The sequence below is a fragment of the Nomascus leucogenys genome, chromosome 9 (genome assembly GCF_006542625.1).
Source record: "Nomascus leucogenys isolate Asia chromosome 9, Asia_NLE_v1, whole genome shotgun sequence".
Classification (NCBI taxonomy): domain Eukaryota; kingdom Metazoa; phylum Chordata; class Mammalia; order Primates; family Hylobatidae; genus Nomascus; species Nomascus leucogenys.
In genome coordinates this window covers 38,271,900-38,297,117 of record NC_044389.1, presented here as the reverse complement: position 1 = coordinate 38,297,117, position 25,218 = coordinate 38,271,900, and the positions used below count along the sequence as shown (strand labels likewise).

The 25,218-nt window shown below is 35.8% G+C and overlaps 1 protein-coding gene across 1 annotated transcript in view; it reads right to left on the bottom strand.

Moving 5' to 3' along the window:
- Window positions 1–15,129, bottom strand: part of EPHA5 (EPH receptor A5) — a 173,826-nt gene extending 158,697 nt beyond the window's left edge. Inside the window, exons 1-2 of the mRNA XM_030818860.1 lie at window positions 14,980–15,129; window positions 10,001–10,336 (exon numbers count right to left, since the gene is read on the bottom strand). Of these exons, the coding sequence (XP_030674720.1) occupies window positions 10,001–10,336; window positions 14,980–14,992 (349 nt within the window). The 5' untranslated portion in view covers window positions 14,993–15,129. The remainder of the gene's footprint in view (window positions 1–10,000; window positions 10,337–14,979) is intronic.
- Between the last annotated feature and the right edge of the window lie 10,089 nt (window positions 15,130–25,218).

Genomic DNA, 25,218 nt, shown 5'->3' with positions numbered 1-25,218 from the left:
AAAACCAGATTTTCTCTAAATATTTCAGATGACTCATTTAATAAATTATAAGTAGAAATTTTCATTCAAATTTGAATAAATATGCAGTGAAATGTGTCAACTTCATTGGAATGCATTATTTTTTGAATGGCAATTTATATATTTAAAACCTCTGGTAGGGAAGCCTGTCTTTCCAACAAAAATATCAGAATTCAAAAAACTCATTTTCCGTTTCTCCTCGGATAAAGGTGTATGGCTTCAGATACATCAAACCAACTGGCCCAGGCAAGATCTTGATTCAAATAGGAAAATTAAGAAACCATGTTCTTCATGAAGTTCTCGTTTTTGACTTTCTGCCGATGAAAGTGAAAGAAAAAACATGAAGATGTTGCTGGTAGAAATACTGACGATTTCTCTTTAGTTTTGAAGTTTGAGATCCAGAAGCAGCAATGCTACCTGTGGCAATAGCAATTGCAATAAAATCAAGACCTTGTCATTCATTGCTCGACAGCTGCCGTGGCAATGTTCAGCTTCATCAGGCCAGATCTGTGGTAGAGTTTTGGGCACTGTTCCTCTAAATTTATATTCTAATGTTTGAATCTATTCTCAATGAGTCTATGAGCCACTTCATATCCTTTATTAATGCTCTTTTCTGTTTCAACTAGCCAGGGTATATTTTGTTTGCAACTAAGAATACAAACATTAATAATAATAATAATTCCCAGGAGAGGAGTGTTGTAGGCAAGTCTATTAAGGAAATGGGAATATAGTACCAGTGATCAGACTGTTGTGTTTCAGTGTAACAAGGATCCATTTGGTGTTAAAGAATGGCAATCTGACAACTTCTGGCATACAGAGGCATGCAGCTCATTGCTTGTGCTCACCTCAAATAATACTGAAGATTATATTTTTGGTGATTCAAATTCCACCATAAACTCATGAGAAATTTAAGAAATTCAACAAAGACTGTCTGTGTCTAAATGCACTTCATAGTTTAAAGAAATAAAATAACCATCTCCAAGATTAAGTTCTTAGTTTAAATCACATTGAAATGATCAGGGCATCTCTTGTCTCTTATAGTGGAAAGGATGACATAGCTATACATGAAAACTCAAGTCTTTTTCCATGAATTCCTGAATTACAAAGATGATTTAATTTATTATCTTGCCTTTCGAGAAAATGAGACCATTGACTGAGGAAAAAAGTTAAATCATGGGCATTGGAATATTTTAGATAAATAGGAGGATTCAGGTGACTGAAAATATTCTCATCTGATAAAACTTATTGAGTCCTTCTTGCTAGCAGATTCAGCTGTCTAACCCATGACTGAGGAAGCTGCTCCTTCATTTCTTCAATATCAAGTCCATACTTTATTTAAGGTGGTTAACTGATGGAAGAAAGCAATATTCTTTCTGACCGAATCTATTATTCCATTTGAACTCAAAATCCCAACATCCTCTTGGGAGCTAATTATCTAGTTAATACTGAGGACTAGAAGTTTCTTGAATATGAGACTTGCAAGATTTTATAGCTAAATGTGTAAATGCATGGCGGAATATGTGTGAAAATGGATTTTACGTGTTCCTGATATAGAACCAAGAAAGAATTTTAATTCAAGCTGGTATAAATATCTGATTAGAGATTCTAGATTCAATGTGCTACTTCTGGTAGCTGGTTTAGGTGCTAAATCCTTCTTCAATTAGTTGATCAAAATCTTGACTGAAAAACAGGCTAAGTTAAACAAAGTTCAGACACTTGGAGTTCCTCCTTTTAATATACAAGGAATTCAATGACCTACTGAAATATGAAAGTTAAGGTGGATTTATTGTTCAAAGCCTGTCAAATGGGCTGGATGCAGTGGCTCATATCTGTAATCCCAGTACTTTGGGAGGATGAGGCAGGTGGATCACCTGAGGTCAGGAGTTCCAGACCAGCCTGGCCAACATGGGGAAATCCTGTCTCTATTAAAAATACAAATATTAGCTGGGCCTGGTGGTGAGTGCTTGTAATTGCACCTACTCAGGAGGCTGAGGCAGGAGAAGTGCTTGAACCCAGGAGGCGGAGGTTGCAGTGAGCCAAAATCATGCCATCGCACTCCAGCCTGGGCAACAAGAACAAAATAAAAAAAAAACAAAAAACAAAAAAAAACCTGTGAAATTATCCACTGATTAAATTTTCAGAAAGAGCTCAGAAGATACTTTCTTCACCATAACAATAAAAAAGAATGATGAGCACAACAATGCTATCTTTAAAAAAACTCTATAATTTATATTTTCTATACTGGGGAACACAGACATTGAAGCTACACTCAAGTGATTTCATTTCTTTAGGGCTTAGGAGTACTTTATCACTGGAATGAGGCTGGACACGGATCTCATAATAGGTAGCAGGATATGAATGGTAAAAAATACAGTACTCTAGCATGCAGAGACCAAAATAATGAGTCATCTGATCCTTGGCAATGACATCAAGGTCTGGGAAGAAAAAATCTAAATTTACTGACCTACTTAGTCATGACCTGTCAATAGTGTTCACACTTGAATTAGTTTACTTACCCCATGGCCACTTAAATGAAGAGAAACGTGCTTACTCTTGAAGAAGGACTCTGCAATAGCATCAGATGTTGGTATTGCACATCTTCCTTCTAGCTTTTCTGAAAGACATCGCCTACCATTTCTTTTCCTTTTTCTTTTTTTTTTGGAGGATCATTTTTTTTTTTATTTTTATTTTCATACTCTAAGTTTTAGGGTACATGTGCACAATGTGCAGGTTTGTTACATATGTATACGTGTGCCATGTTGGTGTGCTGCACCCATTAACTTGTCATTTACATTAGGTGTGTCTCCTAACGCTATCCCTCCCCACTCCCTCCACCCCACAACAGGCCCCAGTGTGTGATGTTCCCCATCATGTGTCCAAGTGTTCTCATTGTTTAATTTCCACCTATGAGTGAGAACATGCGGTGTTTGGTTTTCTGTCCTTGCGATAGTTTGCTCGGAATGATGGTTTCTAGCTTCATCCATGTCCCTACAAAGGACATGAACTCATCCCTTTTTATGGCTGCATAGTATTCCATGGTGTATATGTGCCACATTTTCTTAATCCAGTCTATCGTTGTTGGAAATTTGGGTTGGTTCCAAGTCTTTGGTATTGTGAATAGGGCCGCAATAAACATACGTGTGCATGTGTCTTTACAGCAGCATGATTTACAGTCCTTTGGGTATATATCCAGTAATGAGATAGCTGGGTCAAATGGTATTTCTAGTTCTAGATCCTTGAGGAATCACCACACTTGTCTTCCACAATGGTTGAATTAGTTCACAGTCCCACCAACAGTGTAAAAGTGTTCCTATTTCTCCACACCCTCTCCAGCACCTGTTGTTAAATACATTAGGGAGGGAAGGAGATGGGTGTAAATGCCCAGACCCTTCACAGATTATTGAATGCTGCCTTCAAGCTAACATTGATCTTGGTGGATTCAGACTATCACTAAAAAACATGTGCATAATTAGAGGTTATTAAGGTCATGTGATGAATGAGATTTTGTCTTGGGTTCATATTGCAGTTGATACAGTAATACTTCCATTTCAGCTTTTGATTATTTTACCAGATCTTTGATGTATATTTGGAAGATTTACACTGTAACTGTATCTCAGTGGCCCCTGAAGTCAAAGCTGTCAAACTCAAGTAATGGCCAAACTAAAGATCTCTAAGCATCTCTCTCCTACAAAAACAGTAAACATGAATCCCTGGGAGAATGTTTCAACTAGAGCCATCATAAAGAACATGGAAGAAAAAAGGCTGGTGCTTATGAAATCATGAGCAGATTTAACTTACCTATTCAGTCTACATGGAAGGCAAATTAATCTTGTAAAACAAAAATACCTTTAATCAGGTGGTGGTTCAAGTACAGGCAATGTGGTTTCTCCACTAAAGAGAATCAACAAAGACCCTAGCACTCACTATTATAATAGTCTAACAGGTGACCTGTTTTTTTCTTTTTAGAAGTTCACATCTCAGTAAACAGAGATCACCAACAAGTATTTGCTGCTTTTTTGCAGAAACAACAGTGTGCTTTCACCATATTGTCCTAATATTCCCTGAAATTTCCAGTTTTACAGCCAGATTTAGTCTGTGGGAACACTGATCATTTCAACATTTTATGAGACACCATGCTTGTCAACTACAAGGATGGCATCTAATTGAAAAGACACAGTGAACTGGGATTATAATGTCCTCCAGACATTTGGGCAAGAACTAAGAAATAAAACCCATGAAAGTATAGGTAACACCTACCTTGGTGTTATTTCTGACAGTCTGGGACAGCTTGGAACATGCCCTCCAAGGTAAGGTGCAAGTTTGCTGCATTTTGCTACCCATAGCATGTCAACATAGCCCTCTGGAGAAAGGTTCCAAGAGTCTGAGCCTACATTCAAAACAATTAAAATTTGTCTGTTTCGGCCCAGAATTAGAATTCTGTACCTTGGCATGTTAATTATTTGTAATTTTGGTTTTCTGGTAGAATGAGCTTATTTTCTGTTGGGACAACATATACATGTATATATACTAAAAGAGCTTTAAGCTTAAGCTTAGAAATGCCTAGTGTAAAATTATTTTAAAATAAAAACAAATATACATTTATAGAAAAACATACACATTATTTTGTAAAAATATAAAGAAACTTTCAAAGTAACTGCTTTTAACAGAATTTTAAAATTTTACACACTACGTGTTGATATGTCTCTATGGCACATCATAGCTTATTAATGAACACTATGCATACCCACTACTTTATCCTCTAACTTTTTATCCACTATTATTTATATTTTATTCCCTTTGTAATTGGCTAAAGAATTTGTTATATAACTAACATATTCACATTTTATTTTCTTATCATTTTTCCCTTCATCCTAGCCACTATTTCTTTACATTATGTAACACCTACTTTTTTCTTGCTTTTCTCCCCCTTTACATTTGCTTATTTTTCTTGTCCTAGAAAATTCTCACAATTTTATAATTCTTTCTGGTCAATAACATTATTATAACCACATTTTACAAGAACTGTAAATTTGAACCAATTCTAGTATTTGGCTTTTCCTTAAAATTTTGTAGCTTGATTATCACATGCAAAAAAAGTATTGTTTTAATCCAGATAGCTTCCCCTAAAAGCAAGTTCCTAGACTCCATAATGATATAATTGTTTGGAAAATGTCTAAATACTATGTATACATTTATAAATCATTTAATCACTTATATAGACTATCAGCCTAATGCAAAATTTTCAACTTGAACACACACTATCTTTCCTTCTTATACTTTTTGAATCCGATTTTGAATCTGGACATTCATTGCTATCACATGCACAGAAATATATTGTTGGAGTGCAGAGAGAAATACCACAAAGAATGGTGCTTTGGCATGATGAGCACTTTGAATTAAAAGAAATCAGAAGGCCTTAGATGTTCCCTCAGAACCAAAAACTTTCTAACCTCTCTTGTTTCTTCCCTGTCCCCTACATCTCACAATTGCAGGGAGGGACTCTCACTGAAATTTCCTTATTTGACTAAGAGAAACTCCTTTTCAAAAGAAATGTGATTGTCTTAAATCATCCTTCCTGGAAATCTCACCAAATAATCAGGAAACATTAACCACCAGGAAAGAAAAGAGAAGAGACTAAAAGTCATCACCATGTCCAGACAGATTTTTGGTTTATTATTCTAAGGACACCTCCCAGAGATTACCTGGGAGACTTTATTTGCATAATAAGAAAACCTTTGTTCACAGTGAAGTTCGAAGTTCCTCCCCTCATCTTCTCACTACTGGTTCCCCCAGAGGTCAGAGAAAATTTATCCCAGGTCATTGTTCTTTGAGATCATTCATTTCCCCATTTCCACCTCCCCCCACCCCATTTCCCTCTCTATATGAAGAAGGTATTTAAGCCTCAGCCATCTGGCCCTTCTTTGAGTCTTATATATGTGGGATACCACATCCAAGTGCATGTTATTGAATTTATTATGGATGTTTTTCCCTATTAAGCTGTCTATTTTCAGTCCCTTCAGCAAACTTACAGAGAGGGCAAAAGGGATGCATTTCCTGTGCCCCTACAAAATCAGTCAGAAAATATCAACACAACTGTTGAGGCTAATTATAAATTTGAAATAAATTATTTAAGAAAGAAACATATTTCCTGACAACAATCTTTAGAGGATCTCAAAACTAAATTTAAAATCTGCTGAAAGAAGTTTTATATAACAACCACATATGGTGAAGATAACTTTCTTCAATTTAATTCTTAAAAGATATTTAGGCATTAAAAACTACTACAAAACACTTTCTGCAATTTGGGTACTTAAAAAGTGTTTTGCCATGCTGGCATTAAACTTAAGACATTTTAGGAGTTATTCTGAAACCACCTTTGCAGAGATTATAACAGTGGTATGGCTTGGGCCTGTGTCCCTTCCCAAATCTTATGTTTAATTGTAATTCCCAATGTTGGAGGTGGGGCCTCCTGGGAGGTGACTGGATCATGAGGGCAGTTTCTTGTGAATGGTTTAGCACCATATCCTTGATGCTGTTCTCATGATAGAGAGTAAGTTCTGAAGAGGGCTGGTTGTTTAAAGTGTGCAGCACCGTCCCTCTCTCTTGTATTCCTGCTCTAGCCATGTGAGATGCCTCACTCCTTCTTTGCCTTCTGCCGTAATTGGAAGACTCCTGGGGCCTCACAAGAAGCAGAAGCTGCTATGCTTCTTGTACTGCCTGCAGAACCATAAGCCAATTAAACCTCTTTTCTTCATAAATTACCCAGTCTCATGTATTTATAGCAGTGGAAAAAGACTAATACAAACAGTGAGAAAATTATGACAGTTAAAGAGATCTTACTTAATTGACTCCATCTTTCCTTTAACCTCCAAGCTGCCCTTGTTCATTCCTCAGGATAGACTGAACTAACTTTGGGGGGAATTTAGTTTATGGTTTAGCTTTCAAACAAACATGATAATAACTCCTCTCTGAAACAAATCCCCTCCTTGCTTAGGGACCAGATAACCTTTGTAAAACTAACAAATTAGCCACAAGATTAAAAATTATGGCTCAGGGGTCATGCAGCCAGAATCTACAGGATTCCTAACTTGCCCAATGGCTCCCATGGCTAACATTATTATTTTAAGACCTTTGATTGGTGTTCAAGATATTTTTCAGACCCTGCAGCATTCTGATGGATCAGCTGGCATCATACAGAACACTTAAACTGGCTCATTTGGTCTTGTAGCCCTCACCCAGGAACTGACTCTGCAGGAGGACAGATTCAACTTCTTATGATTTCATCCCTGACCCAACCAATCAGCATTCCCCATTCCCTAGACTCCAGCCCACCAAACTATCTTTAAAAAACTCTAGCCTCTGACTTTTGGCAGAGCTGATTTGAGTAGTAATAAAACTCTGGTCTCCTGCTTAGCTGGCTCTACGTGTATTAAACTCTTTTTCTGTTGCAATTTCCCTGTCTTGATCAATTGACTCTCTCTGGGGAGGGGGCAAGAAGAACCCATTGGGTGCTTACAATTAGAAGTTTCCATAATTTTTGTGTAAAGTGAGACTTAGTGATTCTAGAATGCTGATACTGAGAAGAATCTTATTTTGATGTTTTGGGTAGGTTTGCAAAATGTTACAGTGTATAATGTGAGAACTTGAACGAATAGCAACCAAAAGTCAACAAAATTGTCTGCTGTGAATATAAAAATTTGTTTTACAAGACACCTATGTCTGGACCACCTGGGTGAAAATTGATCTTTTTTAGTATTTAAGGTATTCAAGTTTCAAATAATATACTTTGGAGGCTGAAGAGGCCAGCAAGTTAAAGACAACTATGCCAAATATTTGTTGAATACATCATTAAAAAATAAACAGTTATTTCCTCTATCTAGTTTATCAAAGGAATACCTTTCAAAGAAGTTAAGGTTATGCAAGCTGGAGAATGTTCTTCTAAAGGAACACAACTCAGTGATTGTTCGATATGCTTACAGTATGTTGGTAGAAGATTCATACATAGAATCAAGTTGAAAGATGTTGCATAAGGCTGAAGTCAAAGGTTTCAAGCTAATATTTTTCTAATATGGGAAGAGAGTTCACATTTACTGAACACTCCTGATGTCTAGATATGGTGATGAAAAATCAACACATGCTAGCATTGCCTGTAGCTGAGCCTATGCTGAGGGAAAAATTGATTTTCACTATTCCTGTCCAGCTCTTTAACACTTCTATTAGTTTCACCTTAGGTTAGTAGTAAATGGTAAAAAATACAAACGATTCACTGGGGAAAGTGGCTTATATGTGTGCATTATATTTTCTAATGGGAAAAAAAATGCCATAGACAAGTATTGAATGTGACTGAGAACATGTAGAGTACAGAATAATTCCTATTGCATTAATCACATGCTTCACACAACCTGGGCTAATTTTGAATGTTTCCCTCAGCTTTATCAATCAGTAGCAACTCTGAACTCTGAACTCAGCTGCATAGCTGCATGCATTTTTTTGTTTGTTTGTTTGTTTGTTTGAGATGGAGTCTCGCTCTGTCACCAAGGCTGGAGTGCAGGGGTGCGATCTCAGCTCACTACAAGCTTTGCCTCCTGGGTTCACACCATTCTCCTGCCTCAGCCTCCCGAGTAGGTAGGACTACAGGCACCCGCCACCACGCCCGGCTAATTTTTTTGTATTTTTAGTAGAGATGGGGTTTCACCGTGTTAGCCAGGATGGTTTCAATCTCCTGACCTCGTGATCTGCCCGCCTTGTCCTCCCAAAGTGCTGGGATTACAGGCCTGAGTCACTGTGCCCGGCCAGCTGCATGCATTTTCTTATTCTTAGAATATAACTGCTTGATTTACCTGAGGTGTCCAACAATTCAAATTATTTTTGCTGAGACTTTGTAACCAACAGCATTGCCACATCAAGGCTAGCATTCCACAACCTACAAACATATACTAATATTAAATAAACTAAGCCTGATTTCATTCAGTCAAACATGTCCTATTTATTTGTGAGTACTGGTGGCAAGGATGTGCTCACTGACCAAAGCCCACCTGAAGTACTAAGGAGATGACAAGGTTACTACACTTTGGACTGAAGAGTTGTAGCCAGTTGATAGAGGAAAGTTATAACTTTTTGGCTTTTAATGCATTTTTCTTCCCCTCCCAGATACCTGTTGGTGGACAAAACATGCTACAAATTACTCTTAGGTTTAGAATGACTCTTGCCACATAGTGGGTTGAATTATTAAATTAGCTGTAGTTTGTCTTCGGTTTTAATCTTACTAGGAAAGAAGTCTTTCATGTTAATTTGCTTAAAGGTGAACATTTGAGAGGAAAATATAGGGAAATCAGTAGCTCAAACAGGACTGTATTCCCTACTCCCTAATAATTACTTCCTACTAATTTGAAAATTTCCATATGGAATATAGAAATGTTTTCAGATGGTTGTATAATAGTTCATAGTTATTCTAATTTTGATAAATGAACTTAACAAAGAAAGTTTCATTGCATGCATTTTTGCTACAATGGTTGAAATAATATGAAAAGATTTATGATCTGCAAGGAAAATTCATCTGTGTTGCCAAGCAAGCAAATAAACAAGCAAATAAAACCTGCCTGATCACATGATAAATTAATGAGTTTTTAAAAATTAAAAGAAACAAAAAATAGATTTGAGCTGTAAAATTGAATGCTATGAAATTATATGAGATAAATTTTGCTTCAAATGGATTTGATCCAGAAATGTGTTTCTAATGAAAAAATTCAATTAAAAAATATTTTGTTTTGTTTTGTTTTCCTGTAAATGGGATTGCTAACAAAGCTTTAACTATTATTTGTTTAAAACTGCAAAAGCGTTTTTGATGTGTTATACTTTAAGTCCTGACCTTCCAGTTAATGGAAAGTTCTCACACAGATTTCAGTCAACTTGGCCCTCAGCTACGGAAATAATTGACAGAACTAGGCCTCACATACACAATTGGGTTGGGCATGGCACTTACCTGCTTGATTTGTGGTTACATTTACAGACACATACTGCCGGGCTCCTGGGCTCAAGTCGGACACTCCATTCACTGCCTCAATCTCAAAGGTATAGTTTGTGTGAGCGAGTAGATCCACCATCATGACAGAGGTGTTTTTCAGGCCGCTTTGCCGGGGAAGGTACCTGACATGACCGCCACACTCCTCACACACACCTGCATGGGAGTTGCACTTCTTGCATGCAATATAATATGACACGTCTTTCCTTCCACCAGTGTCAGCAGGCGGAATCCATTCCAGAAAGACACTAGTTTCATTAACATTTGAGATGGCATTCCGAGGAGCGGAGGGGGGTCCTGGTTTGCAAAGTAAAGTAAGAAAAACATATTTTAAGATGGTATTAATTAGGCATTATTTATCACACCAATTCCTGGTCTGAAGGACAAAATAGATTTGCAATAAGTCCTTTAAGTCATAATTTGTAGTTTTGTTTTCATAATTTTGTAGGGACAATAGTGGGGTTTATTCCCTATGGAAATGACTTATCTTGGCATTGTTATAACACTAGTTCAGTAAAAGCAGAATGTTTTGCTTCATGTATATGTAAACAATTATGGAGTAAAACTATGTATGCACAAGTATTATAAGATAAAATTAAAATTATATATTTATAAACTGGTGAGTTTCCTTGGGGATTGAACTGAATGTTTCCTCATTGATGCTAATCCCTGCAACCTACAAAGTAAACACAAAGTATCTACTAAGAAACAAACATAGGAAAATACAGAATTTTCAGCGTAGCTCCTGACTACAAATTTTGTAAGTAAAAAAAAATAACCTTAGCATGCTTCAAAATAGATTGCCTATCTACTTGCTAAATCACCAACAGAATTTGAAACCCCCTACTGTATATCAAAAAGGCATTATAATTTAAGTAAATGGTCAAAATTACAATTTGCAGTAAAACATATTTTACTTTGATGTTGTTTTTATATTACAGTTCTGCAAGTTGTAAATTTTATTTAATTGAAAATTTAAAATTTATTTAAAAAATAACCCTCAAAAGGACTAGAATAGGATGAATAAAAGCGTTCAGATTTTGAAGGATCAATAGAATAAATTTCAACCTCCACTAACCTACCAAAATAAGAAAAGAAATAGATTTAACACAAATATTTTCATAGAATCATAACACGTTAGCTACTAATAGCTATTAGGAGTGAAACTTTCCTAACTTCATGAAGTATTTCTTGTACACTTTATTTTTTGTATATATCTTAATGGAAACTGGGTGTAGCTTTTAAAATATATTTTATTTTCAGAATCATCTTATTTCAATAAGATGGAATATTTCCACTAAAATATGAGTAATGAAATCCATGATCAGAATTGCTTTATGAATTTCATATATTAAGGGTAACCATATCTTATTTGTATATTATTTTAATTATTCCTGAACTTGATTAGAATAATAGAGAGAACAAAAATTAATTAGGTAATTTCTAACACTATAGTCAATGTTTAGATATTTAGTTAAAACTTCAGTCAGCTGTTAATGTTATATTATTGGATAATCTCAAAGAGAAAATACATTTATATTTGTTCCAGAGACAATTTGGACATCTCTCCTCACAGAGAATAAAATGGAGTGTGGTGATAGTTGAATGGTTCATAAGCATAATTAAGCTACTTAGGATGATCTGTTATCCTAATATGCATTGTCTGTTCTAAATATCAAAATTAACAATTTTTAACTAACATTTAGTAAGTCATGACTTTTGAGGGATTGTTTTAAAAGTGGTAAGAAAGCGAATTGGCATTTAAGATTTAGCTGGATAGAATGTCATTTATTTATTTAGAGACAGAGTCTCTCTCTGTCGCCCAGGCTGAAGTGCACTGGAGTAATTTTGGCTCATTGCCACCTCCACCTCCCAGGTTCAAATGACTCTCCTGCCTCAGCCTCCTGAGTAGCTGGAATTAAGGGGCCCACCACCACACTTGGCTAATTTTTGTATTTTTAGTAGAGATAAGATTTCACCATGTTGGCCAGGCTGGTCTCTAACTCCTGGCCTCAAGTGATCCACCTGCCTGGGCCTCCCACAGTGCTGGGATTACAAGCGTGAGCCACCGCGCCAGGCCAAAAGAACCCCTTAATTAAAAGCTTGACATCTTTGCAAAAAAAAAAATCCCCACCTCGACCATGTTTGAATCCTGTGAATTTTGTGATACCTGCCATCTCACATACTTCAATATAAAACAGTCCCCTTTAAGTTGAAATAATGTCTTAAGATGGAAATATCCAGTCTATCAATGATGGGCATTCGGATTGTATTTGCTTTAGTTTACTATTGTAAACAGTGCTGCAATAAACATACTTGTGCATGTGTCTTTATAGTAGAATGATTTATAATCCTTTGGGTATATATCCAGTAATGTGATTGCTGGGTTAAATGGTATTTCTGGAAATAACACGTGTTCTTGTTTACCATAAACTTTAGCTTATTTAATAGTACAAAGTTATAGACAAAATGAAATTTAATCTCAGGATTAACCTCTGAGAAATATCTCTAAATTAGAACAATGTCAAACCTCTGTTTTTTTTTTTTTTTAATTTCTGCCAACTGAAAAATCCTTGCATTTAACACATTTCCTCTAAATCTGTAAGAATGCATCAGCAGTTGAATCCTCCTTTTCTTCTGACTCTTCTACTAACAGCTAGGATGGGGACACAAACAGCTTTAAAGTCAAAAGGAAACTCAAACTCAAGTGAGACCCTAAAGTAGAGGTAAAAAGTGGAAGCTCCAACTAACATGCACCTACAGAAAACATGTAATAAAATTCCACTGCCCCAATCATAGATATGATGTGTGAACCAAAGTAGAACTGTGAGACGAACTTTAATTTAAGCAGATTCATCAGAATTTTAGGTTTTATTTTTGTTTGATTTTTTTCTGCAGGCTTATAAAATGTTATTATATAGATTTAAAAACTTTGTATATTCTAGAAAAAAATTTGAAGTTGGAGCTATAAATGCAATTCCAAAGAGCCAAAGGCAAAGTGAAGCTCAGGATCTTCATCTGAACATCTATCAAGTGATAAGGAAATCATATCTAGTATTTGTGGTATTATGAATGCAACTAAAAACATACACACACGCTCACAGATTGTGTATTAGAAAGATCTTATACATGAGTCCTAACTTTTTAATTTTATTTAATTTAATTTTATTTTATTTTTAGAAATGCATGCAAATTAGTGCTCATTTGACAACACAGTATTAGAAATTCACACACCTGGAAACTGAGAAATGTGAAGCCTGACTGTGGGCTTTGGTCCTAAAAAAGTGCTAAGCAGTCCTTGCCACCAAAGCACAGCTTCCCCCCTCACGCCCCACCCCCATTTCCAATCCTAACAAATTTACAGAAAGGGAGGCTCACATTTATGCTGAAAAAAAGAAATATCATGGGTAGACCACTTAAAGAAAATAACAATTAGAAAATTAATAAAATTTGAAAGATAATTCAAAACAGGGTTTTCTCTTTAATTTACCACTCTGTTGTCTAGCCAACATTTTCCCTATCTGGGCATTCATTTGCTCTCACAAGCAAAAAAGTTATTTAAATCTCCACTGCAACCAAAATGCATCACATCCAATCATAGTTTATATCTTCTCCATTCATATGTATCCTTACAAAAGCGCATATAAAAATTGTATTTATTCATTTGAAGAGGAAATTATTTTTCACTAGTAATCATCTAACCCATGAAATCATCAGCTTTGGGATAAAAGAATGGTCTTCAGAATGTAAAGCGAATTAATAGCAATGATTTAAGGAAATCTGAAAATATGTTTCACTGACACTATGAAATTTAGACACTATGAAATTCAGATAAAATTTCAATTTGTGATTATTTGATAACAAATCTGCACTGCTTCTTTAAATTTAGAAATGGATACTAATATTTCAAATTTTTTGTGAACACCTTTGAAAGCAGCTACAACTTTCTGGGACCTAAAATAGTAAATCCAGGCAGTTCATGGAAATTAAACAATATGAGGAGAGAGGGATTCACTTTCCTTCTCTTTAATTTTCTGTTTTTGCTTGATTTGCTACAGAGACTTTCTTATGGAAAAACTCTGAAAGTATTGTCATCAAGCAAACAAATGCATAAATGTGTTACATTCTCAGAAATATATGAAAAACCAAATATACGGAAAACTAAAAATGTTGAAAGATGTGGCTACATCTACTGCAAATGTTAGAATTAAATGTTTACTATTCATCTACTCTACTTATGATCAGCAAATATATTAAATAATAGTTAAGGACACTCACTAACAAAAAACATGACAGCTGCTTGAGAACCCTAGCAAAAAACTTGGTGTATGTATGACTCTGATCTGATTTAAATCTTATTTGCCACTCCCAGTTCTCTATGTTCCTGAAATATTTCCTGTGTTCTTTTATAAATGACTTTCTTAGTGGCTTTACTGGGGCAGTTTAGAACAAGATGGTGAAGGCTCCATCAGCTACATAAATATGTGGTGAGAAAACTGGCAGAGGAAGAGGAAGAGGAAGAAGAAGAAGAGGAGGAGGAGGAAGAGGAAGAAGAGGAAGGAAGAAGAAAGAAGAAGAGGAGGAGGAGGAAGGAAGAAGTGGTTTTAATGTAAACTGGGAAGTAGATTATCAAAGTCCTGTTTAGCTAGCACGAACACTGAAATAAGCCACAAAATAAAAGAAAACATTCTATATCCGTGTCTCAGCTGTTGAATTTGAAGTTAGGGAAAATGGATGCTTCTAACAATGAGTAATAAAAGAGACTCAAATTTTTCAGTGCTTATTCAAGGAGATTGAAAATTGGTGACAACTGTATAGAGAAGATTAAACATTATGCCTGTTTTAAGGGGAAATGTTATTAGAATATAACAGGCTCTATCATGCTGTTTCCTCAAAACTGGTGAAAGTTAGCATCACCAAATATCCGTGGGTTTCCTTACTTGTGCATGCCATTGTGGGTGGATCAGACTCTCTCCTGAAATAATCCTTTTCACAGACACAAGAGGTTGAAGCTTCCTCATGGGTATAACTGTGAGGTGGACATTTGCCGCAGCTCTGGATGTGAGGTGAGGCTTTGAAGAACCCAGGTCTGCACACTGTCAAAAGAAATAAGAGACTAAGCTTTTCCCTGGAACAGATGCAGTGTTTGTTTTGTGAATAATGTCATTATTTTGACTAGTATACGCAGATTACAGATAACACAACCTTTGCATCAATTTCAAGAATTTTTCATAAGCTTCTGGATCATAAATACTAGGCTCTTCATTCAAATAATCAAATATTTATTTAAAGTCCTTAAACATTTATGGAATGTACATACTTGTAATGATTTTTATGCTACAGGAGCTTATAAGGAATTATATTGATAAAAGGCAAATACTTATATGTATTTAAAACTGAAGCAGTGCTTTGTGGACGATTTTCACTTACTCTATCATTACTACAAGTATGTTGAAGAAATAAATATTATTCCATGTACTGCTAAAATGGTATGATACAAAGTAGGCACTCAAAATTGTTATTGAATAATAAATAAATTAATTAGTATGTGCTAAATGCCTCATAAATTTTGTCAGATTGAGGAGAATGCATAGATGACCTGATATATCAACTGTATTATTTTTATTTTAAGGGAGTCAAATTTTTGACATTTGTTTTACATTTACTTCATTTTAGAACTTTTCTTTGAGACACCTACTGATTCAACATTTGTCTATTCTAAGTAAGGCTTATTTACTATACAAATTATGATGATTTCTTAAGCTCAAACATTATGTCTTATTCAGTTTTGCACTCACTTTTTCCAGTGTTTTACCACAAAAGGCATTCAAAGAGTTCTATGAAATGTGTGAATGAATGAATGGAGTGGCATGAATATTATAACTGAACTATCTAGAATCATATAAAGAAAGTGTTTTCTGATATTTCTGTGAGCATTTCTAAGCTTATCATCAGGTAAATGCACATGAGGTAAATCTTTTTATTCTGTGGATTTTCTACATGTTCATATGATTCTTATTTCTCAATGGCTAATAAAGCCAAACTTTAATATGCTAATTGCTCAGTATGGGTCACAATTGAAGACTACCAAACTGATGGTTTGAGTGCTTTGTACAGCTTACTTTACGTAAAGCTAATCAACTATGTTTTTCTATTTTCAAAGCTCACTACATATACTGAAGTATCACGCACATTTGCTGAAGCTCAAAGGTGAACTTGGATTTCAGTAGAAATTTCTGATAGACAAAATGAATTGGGGCCAACTTTCATATGCTATAAATGATTTCATGTTTTAGTAATCCATTATAAGGCTCTCTGCCATCACCAAGAATAATCAGGAATGGGCAAAATTGAGAAGGTACTCTTCAGTAGATCTAATTATAGTGATAATAAAGCCTTAATGCTCTTATAAATTCTGAGAGAATGTGAAGGTATTTGAAAGATAACAAGAGCTTTTTGATAGTATTAGGGACATTCTTGTAGTTAAATGATTAGGAGAATATTTAAAACATTATTTTTCTTATAATAGGATTGCTGTAGCAGCCTATACCATACTTAGCTAAGTTATTCAATTTTTCTTCTTTTATCCTTTTAGTAAAACCATTCTCACTTTAAACACTATTTGCTTTCAAAGACATGAAGTGTCAATTCATATGTTCTAAGTATTTGGAATTAATTTACCATTCATGAAACAAGTCATTTCTGTTTAATAAATGCCTCTTAACTTAAACACTTTATATTATATCACATATAACACTGCTGTTAAAACCCCCAAGGGAGCTTTGGAAATATAAAATAATATAAATCGAAGTAAAAAGTAGATAAATGTATCTTTCTGTTCAATTCAATAAGATGTTTTCAGCAGGTATAGTGGGCCAGTAACTACTTGGACTGGCTTCAGAGGTAAATGAGATAGACACGGCCTTGCCTTTATGAATCTTAAAGGTATTCCATAAATATTATAAATATTACTACACCAGGAAAAGAAAAAAGAGCTATAGCAGTCAACATAGATACCCAATTTAATCTTGATTATTAAAGGAGACTTCCCTCAGGAAGCTGAGTCTCTGCTTATATTTGAAAGATTATGAAAATGATTTAACTTGAGTTAGAGTGTATCCATACCTTACAGGGAGAAATCCTTGCAAAGCACCACATGAGGTGGAGAACAAATAGGGAAATGGAAGATACTAAAGAATTGATCAGGAAGAGAGTCAGAATAAAGTGGAAGAGTCAAGTTTACACAGGACAGAGGGCACCAGGCCACAAAAACCTTATATATTTTATTAGATATTTGGTACTTTATTTTATAGGCAAAGGTCGTCATCGGAAAGTTCCCCTCACCCCAGCTTTATTAAGGTTTAACTGACAAATGAAAATTGTATATATATTCACAGTAACTGCAAAGTTACTAAGCCAGAGACTAATGAGATCAAAGTAGTGTTTATGAGATCATTACACAGCAGCCTGGGTAAAAAAGCAAGAACAGAGGCAAATAGCTCTTTTGTTTCTATTGCATTGGCCCAGAAAGAGACAATGTCACTTAACCAGAGTGGTTCCAGTAGTGATCAATAAAACGAGGGGAATTCAAGAAATGAGAATGGGGTAAAATCAACTAGATTTCATGATGTATTTAATGGGTTAGATGACTTAGCGGAAAATTGTAAGACTGACTGTAAGGTATTTGGCTTAAACTTCACAGAAAATACTGGTGCCATTTTCTCAGAGAACAGGACATGAAATGTGTTGGAGAAGATAATGAGTAATATCTAAGGCATTATTTAATTTGAGGTGGTTGAAGTAATGCAAATAGATGTTTAGAGAGAAAAAAAAAACTGTGTGGTTCAATATTACCCAAGAAAAATGTCATAAACCGTAATTATTCATCACCTTCAAATCATGACCCTAAATTCCCAGGGGTCCTAGAACCCTGCTAGACAAACTTACATTATTCCCTTAGTTAAATTCGATTCCAACATCAACAGGATTTTCTTGTAGCATCTCCTGTTCCTTCAAACTCCTTATGAGCTCTGTTTCTGTTACTATCAGCTGATACAGTCATTTGTCTTCAGAAAATAAAAGTTGTCAGAAACTTTCTCACTTTCCTACCATCAAATCTCCAAACCTATGTCATGGTGAGAGGTGACAGCCTGCTGGCAGTCCTCACAGCCCTCGCTTGCTCTCGGAGCCTCCTCTGCCTGGGCTCCCACTTTGGTGGCACTTGAGGAGCCCTTCAGCCACCGCTGCACTGTGGGGGCCCGTTTCTGGGCTGGCCAAGGCGGGAGCCGCTCCCTCAGCTTGCGGGGAGTGTGGAGGGAGAGGCGCGAGCGGAAACCGGGGCTGTGCGCGGCGCCTGCGGGCCGGCTGGAGTTTCGGGTGGGCGTGGGCTTGGCGGGCCCCTCACTCAGAGCAGCCGGCGGGCCCTGCCGGCCCTGGGCAATGAGGGACTTAGCACCCGGGCCAGAGGCTGTGGAGGGTGTACTGGATCCCCCAGCAGTGACGACCCACCGGCGCTGCGCTCGATTTCTCACCGGACCTTACCTGTCTTCCCGTGGGTCGGGGCTCAGGACCTGCAGCCGCCATGCCTGAGCCTCCCACCCACTCCATGGGCTCCTGTGCGGCCGGAGCCTCCCCGACGAGCACCGCCCCCTGCTCCACGGCGCCCAGTCCCATCGACCACCCAAGGGCTGAGGAGTGCGAGCGCACGCGCGGGACTGGCAGGCAGCTCCACCTGCAGCCCCGGTGCAGGATCCACTGAGTGAAGCCAGCTGGGCTCCTGAGTCTGGTGGAGACGTGGAGAACCTTTATGTCTAGCTCAGGGATTGTAAATGCACCAATCAGCACCCTGTGTCTAGCTCAGGGTCTGTGAATGCACCAGTCGACACTGTATCTAGCTGCTCTGGTGGGGCCTTGGAGAACCTTTGTGTGGATAATCTGTATCTAACTGATCTGATGGGGACGTGGAGAACCTTTATGTCTGGCTCAGGGATGGTAAACGCACCAATCAGTGCCCTGTCAGAACAGACCACTCGGCTCTACCAATCAGCAGGATGTGGATGGGGCCAGATAAGAGAATAAAAGCAGGGTGCCCGAGCTAGCAGTGGCAACACGCTCGGGTCCCCTTCCACACTGTGGAAGCTTTGTTCTTTCGCTCTTTGCAGTAAATCTTGCTACTGCTCACTCTTTGGGTCCACACTGCTTTTATGAGCTGTAACACTCACCGCGAGGGTCTGCAGCTTCACTCCTGAGCCAGCGAGACCACGAACCCACCAGAAGGAAGAAACTCCGAACACATCCGAACATCGGAAGGAACGAACAACTCCGGACGCGCCACCTTAAGAGCTGTAAACGCTCACCGTGAGGGTCCGCAGCTTCATTCTTGAAGTCAGTGAGACCAAGAACCCACTAATTCCGGACACAATGGTACCCATCTTCTCTACCTTTATTTCTATCAAAATAGAATAAAATGTATCCTTGTTCATATCAAATAAAAATATCTGTATTTGAATTAGGAACCCCCACTCTGCTCTCTGAGATGAAGCTTCCAAGTAGCTACAATTCTTTTGAGATGCTCAAAAACAAAGCAAAACAAAACAAACAACAAAACTATCAACCTCACATGATTCCAATTTTCCCAGTTTTGTTCCACTTTCAGGATATGATTTCTTAAATTATTTTCCATATATACATCTGTAGCTCCTCATTCTAAATCACATGACTCACTCCACTCCATTGATACATCTCAATGAAAACTACTTTCATTAAGATTGCAGTTATTTTCTTGCCATACTCACTTCTCAGCAATATTTGACATGCCCTCTTTTAGGAAACTCCAGATATTTTCATTACAAAATGCTAGCATAGCCTACAAGTTTCCAAGTAATATTTAAAAATTATTTAAAGGCAGTCTCCTACCACACTCATTGTCTCCATCCATCTACTTATTTCCTGTATTTGAGAAACTTTTCTTCTCTGCCACCGAACACTGTAGGAAAAGCATTCTGGGCCAAAAGACAAGACATGTAAATAAATAAATGTATAAATTTTTTTTTGAAAAAGCTTGTAGTCCACGATAAGAGATTTGAATTTAATCTGAAACCATTTGGAAGACATTGAAGATATAATTTGTTTTTTGAGTCCACACTTTCTGTCAAGAACTGTGACAAAACATGATACAGTGTATTTCATGGGTGGAATAATTAATAATAATAAACAAACAATGATAGAGGCAAAATTGATATTTTACATTTTAATCATGATAATATTTAAGAAATGATTATCTAGATAAGTAGTACAATTTATTTAAATACCAACCCAAAATGGTTTATTAAAAATAAATGAAGCTTCTGGAGCAAAGTTGTTTCATACAATGTCTGTACGTTACCTAAATATCATTTAGAAAACATTATGCCAGTCATTTAAGTTGGGCAAAGAGTAGAAGACAAAAAATGCACCCCATGTTGACATGTTTTATGAGACTATTGTGGCAACCTCCTGGGGGAAAGAAAATTATGTTTAATAATTATTTCTACTCATGCTTGAAGGCTCATTTTTTAAATGCAACTATTTCCATAGTATATATGCTAATCTGCAAGAATACATGTTCTTTCTCTACTTATCCTTTAAACCTTTGAGCCTTCTATTTAGCACCTATTTAGAAATTTGCTGTATAATCTTATGAGAAATTGTGTAAAGGTTCTCAAAATTACCAAAAAAAATTAAACTGACTAATTGGATTGATTTTTCGCAATATTTTCAATTAAATTATTTTTAACATCTCCAATATATTTTACCCTTAAACAGCTATTAACCTTGGGATAACTAAGTATATTCACTTCATAATTCAAAGTCAATACTCCAGAAATATGGCCCAAGGAAATTTTTTAAAAATATTAATATATATAATAATTACTGTCTTAATACTTTAAAATACTACACTTCTTTCCATTAGAATTAAAATATACAGCCATATATGTGTGCATATATATATAGATATGCATACTATACATATAAAGGAAATTGAGTTAAAAAGGCACAAACTATTGTTATTTGCAGTGTTCAAGATATAATTAACTTTCAAAAGCATTGCTGGCCTTATCTAAGTATGTTTTATTGAGAAAGACAGAAAATCACTATGAACAATATTTATATCCATAGCTCTATCATATGTGAATTATCAGAGGATATAAGCTAAGCTAAGTGAATTATATTTATTTAATACATTTTTCAAAATAAGGTATTCAGAAGAGAGTTTAGTGTGGGTTTAAAATACGTGTTTGCTAAGAGAAACAGCATAACGCAAAATGCTATAAGGAAATTAAAATTCAAAACATGTCATTTTAAATAGTATAAATATTATTACGTATGCCAACTTTTTTATTATTATACTTTAAGTTTTAGGGTACATGTGCACAACATGCAGGTTAGTTATATATGTATACATGTGCCATGTTGGTGTGCTGCACCCATTAACTCATCATTTAACATTAGGTATATCTCCTAATGCTATCCCTTCCCCCTCCCCCCACCCCACAACAGGCCCCTGTGTGTGATGTTCCCCTTCCTGTGTCCATGCGTTCTCGTTGTTCAATTCCCACCTATGAGTGAGAACATGCGGTGTTTGGTTTTTTGTCGTTGCGATAGTTTGCTGAGAATGATGGTTTCCAACAGACACTTCTCAAAAGAAGACATTTATGCAGCCAAAAGACACATGAAAAAATGCTCATCATCACTGGCCATCAGACAAATGCAAATCAAAACCACAATGAGATACCATCTCACATCAGTTAGAATGGTGATCATTAAAAAGTCAGGAAACAACAGGTGCTGGAGAGGATGTGGAGAAATAGGAACACTTTTACACTGTTGGTGGGACTGTAAACTAGTTCAACCATTGTGGAAGTCTGTGTGGTGATTCCTCAGGGATCTAGAACTAGAAATACCATTTGACCCAGCCATCCCATTACTGGGTATATACCCTAAGGATTATAAATCATGCTGCTATAAAGACACATGCACACGTATGTTTATTGCGGCACTATTCACAATAGCAAAGACTTGGAACCAAGCCCAATGTCCAACAATGATAGACTGGATTAAGAAAATACGGCACATATACACCATGGAATACTATGCAGCCATAAAAAATGATGAGTTCATGTCCTTTGTAGGGACTTATACCAAAATTTAACAGTAACAGAATTTTATCTTCATATTTAAAACATTGGAAGTGTAGCCAGAGCAATTAGGCAAGAGAAACAAATAAAAGGCATCCAAACAGGAAAAGAAGTCAAAACTACTTCTCTTTACTGACAATGTTATTATGTACTTAGAAAACCCTAGAAACTTCACCAAAAGGCTCCTGGATCTGATAAATGACATCAGTAAACCTCCAGGATGCAAAATCAATGTATAAAAATCAGTAGCATTTCTATATATCCATAATATTCAAGCTGAGAGCCAAGTCAAGAATGCCCCATTCACAATAGCCACAAAAAGAATAAAATACCTAGGAATATATTGAACCAAGGAGGTGAAAGATATATACAAGAATAACTACAAAACACTACTGAAAGAAATCATAGATGACACAAACAAATGGAAAAACATTCCATATTTATGGATCGGAGGAATCAACATCATTAAAATGCCATACTGCCCAAACCAATGTACAGATTCAATACTATTTCTATTAAACTACTGATATCATTTTTTCACAGAATCAGACAAAACTATTCCAAAATTCATATGGATACAAAATGAGCCCAAACAGCTGAAGTAATCTTAAGCCAAAAGGAACAAAGTGAGTAGCATTACATTACTCAACTTCAAAATACAGTATAAGGTTCCAGTAAGTGAAACAGCATGGTACTGGTACAAAAACAGACACATAAACGAATGGAACATAATAGAGAATCCAGAAATAAAACTGCACACCTACAACCTTCTGATCTTTTACAAAACCAACAAAAATATGCAATAGGGGAAAAACTTCCCATCCAATAAATGGTGCTGGGAAAGCTGGCTAGCTATATGCAGAAGAATGAAACTAGACCCCTACTAGTACTTTGTACTATGTACAAAAATTAACTCAAGATGAGCTAAAGACTTAAATTTCATGTCTCAAACTATAAAAATCCTAGAAGAAAACATTAGGAAACACCATTCTAGACATCAACTTTGAAAAAAAGAATGTATGACTAAGACTTTACAAGCAATTGTAACAAAAACAAAAATGAAAAGTGGGATCTAAGTAAACTAAAGAGCTTCTGCACAGCAAGAAAAACTATTAACAGAGTAAACAGGCAACCTGCAGAATGAAAAAAAAAAATTGCAAACTATGCATCTGACAAAGATCTAATATCCAGACTCCCTAAGGAACTTAAACAATTAAACAAGCAAAAAAATATATATAGCCCTATTAAAAAGCAGGCAAAATACGTGAACAAACACTTCTCAAAAGAAAAGATTACAGTCAACAAACATGAAAAAAATGCTCTACATCACCAATCATCAGAGAGATGCAAATCAAAACCACAATGAGATACTATCTCACAATAGTCAGAATGGTCATTATTTAAAAGTCAGGAAACAAGCGATGATGGTGAGGCTGTGGAGAAAAGGGAATGCTTATACACTGTTGGTTGGAATGTAATTAGTTCAGCACTATGGAAAGCAGTTTGGAGATTTCTCAAATAACTGAAAACAGAACTACTGCTCAAGCCAGTAATTCTATTACTGGGTATATCCAAAAGAAAATAAGTGGTTCTGACAAAAATATATATGTGCTCATATGATCAGTGCAGTACTAATCAATAGCAATGGTGCAGTATTAAATAGCAAAGGCATGAATCAACCTAGATTCCCATCAATGGTGGACTGGATAAAGAAGATGTACAAATACACCATAAAATACTACACAACCACAAAAAGGAACAAAATCATGTCCCTTGCAGCAACATGGATGCGACTGGAAGCTATTATCCTAAGTGAACTAATGCAGGAACAGAAAGCCAAATACCACATATTCTCACTTATAAGTGGGAGCTAAACTTTGTGTACCCATGAACATAAAGATGGCAACAATAGACTCTAGGCACTACTAGAGGGAAGAAGGAGGAAGGAAGTTGAGTCAGGGATGAAAAGCTAACTGTTGGGTACTATGTTCGCTACCTGACTGATGGGATCATGGTATCCCAAATCTCACCATCACGTAATATATCCATGTAACAAACCTGTGCATGTAACCCCTGAATCTAAGAGACAATTTGAAATCATTTTTTAAAAATGTCTTCTCAGTATGAAAGTTGGTATTATGTTAAAACATTGATACAATTATAATAAATTTAAACTAGGAGCTCTAAAGTTTGGCAACGTCTCTTGAATAATATCAAACAGAAACAGGAAACAGGTCCTACTTGAGAATCTAGCATTAACTGGCTAACTAGAATGTAAGTTTAAATGATTGAAAACAATAAGGCTAATTCTAACATTAGAATATTACATAAGAAAAGGACAGTAATACGATTGAAAAATACATTAAATCTCTCAATATAATGTATTTTTAATTTATGCTCATCAAATATTGGCAGAAATTCAAAGACTATAATATTTATAAATGAAACAAAATAAATTTGGTTATTCATTCATCTACAATATGTAATAAATCAGAATTTCCTGCCATGAACTGTACTGAACATGGAATATACATATATAATTAAGACATTTTTATTACCATTGTGTCATTAAATAATTTAGCTGTGTGGCAATCACTTATACATTATCCGTCACATATTTAGAAACACTAATTGTTTAATGGTGTTTAATATTAACATACACATTTTTAAAAAGTCATTCAAAACAATTTTAATAGCATTCATGTGTGTGATACACACACACACACACACACACATATATATTTAACCAAATTGTGGACCATCAGTAATAGATATATGTATATGTTGTAATGTGTATATATATAATATAAATGGTAGTGTGTGTACATATAAATAAAATCATAAATAAAATAAAGCTGTGTAAAGTATTAGAAACTGATTAGGATTATCAATTTCACATTTTTATATTGTTAAATCTATATATTTTATAGAAGTGTTTTATCACATAGTATCAATGATTAATTATAATACTAATTTCCTTCCCATAATTCAGAGAAAGAGATT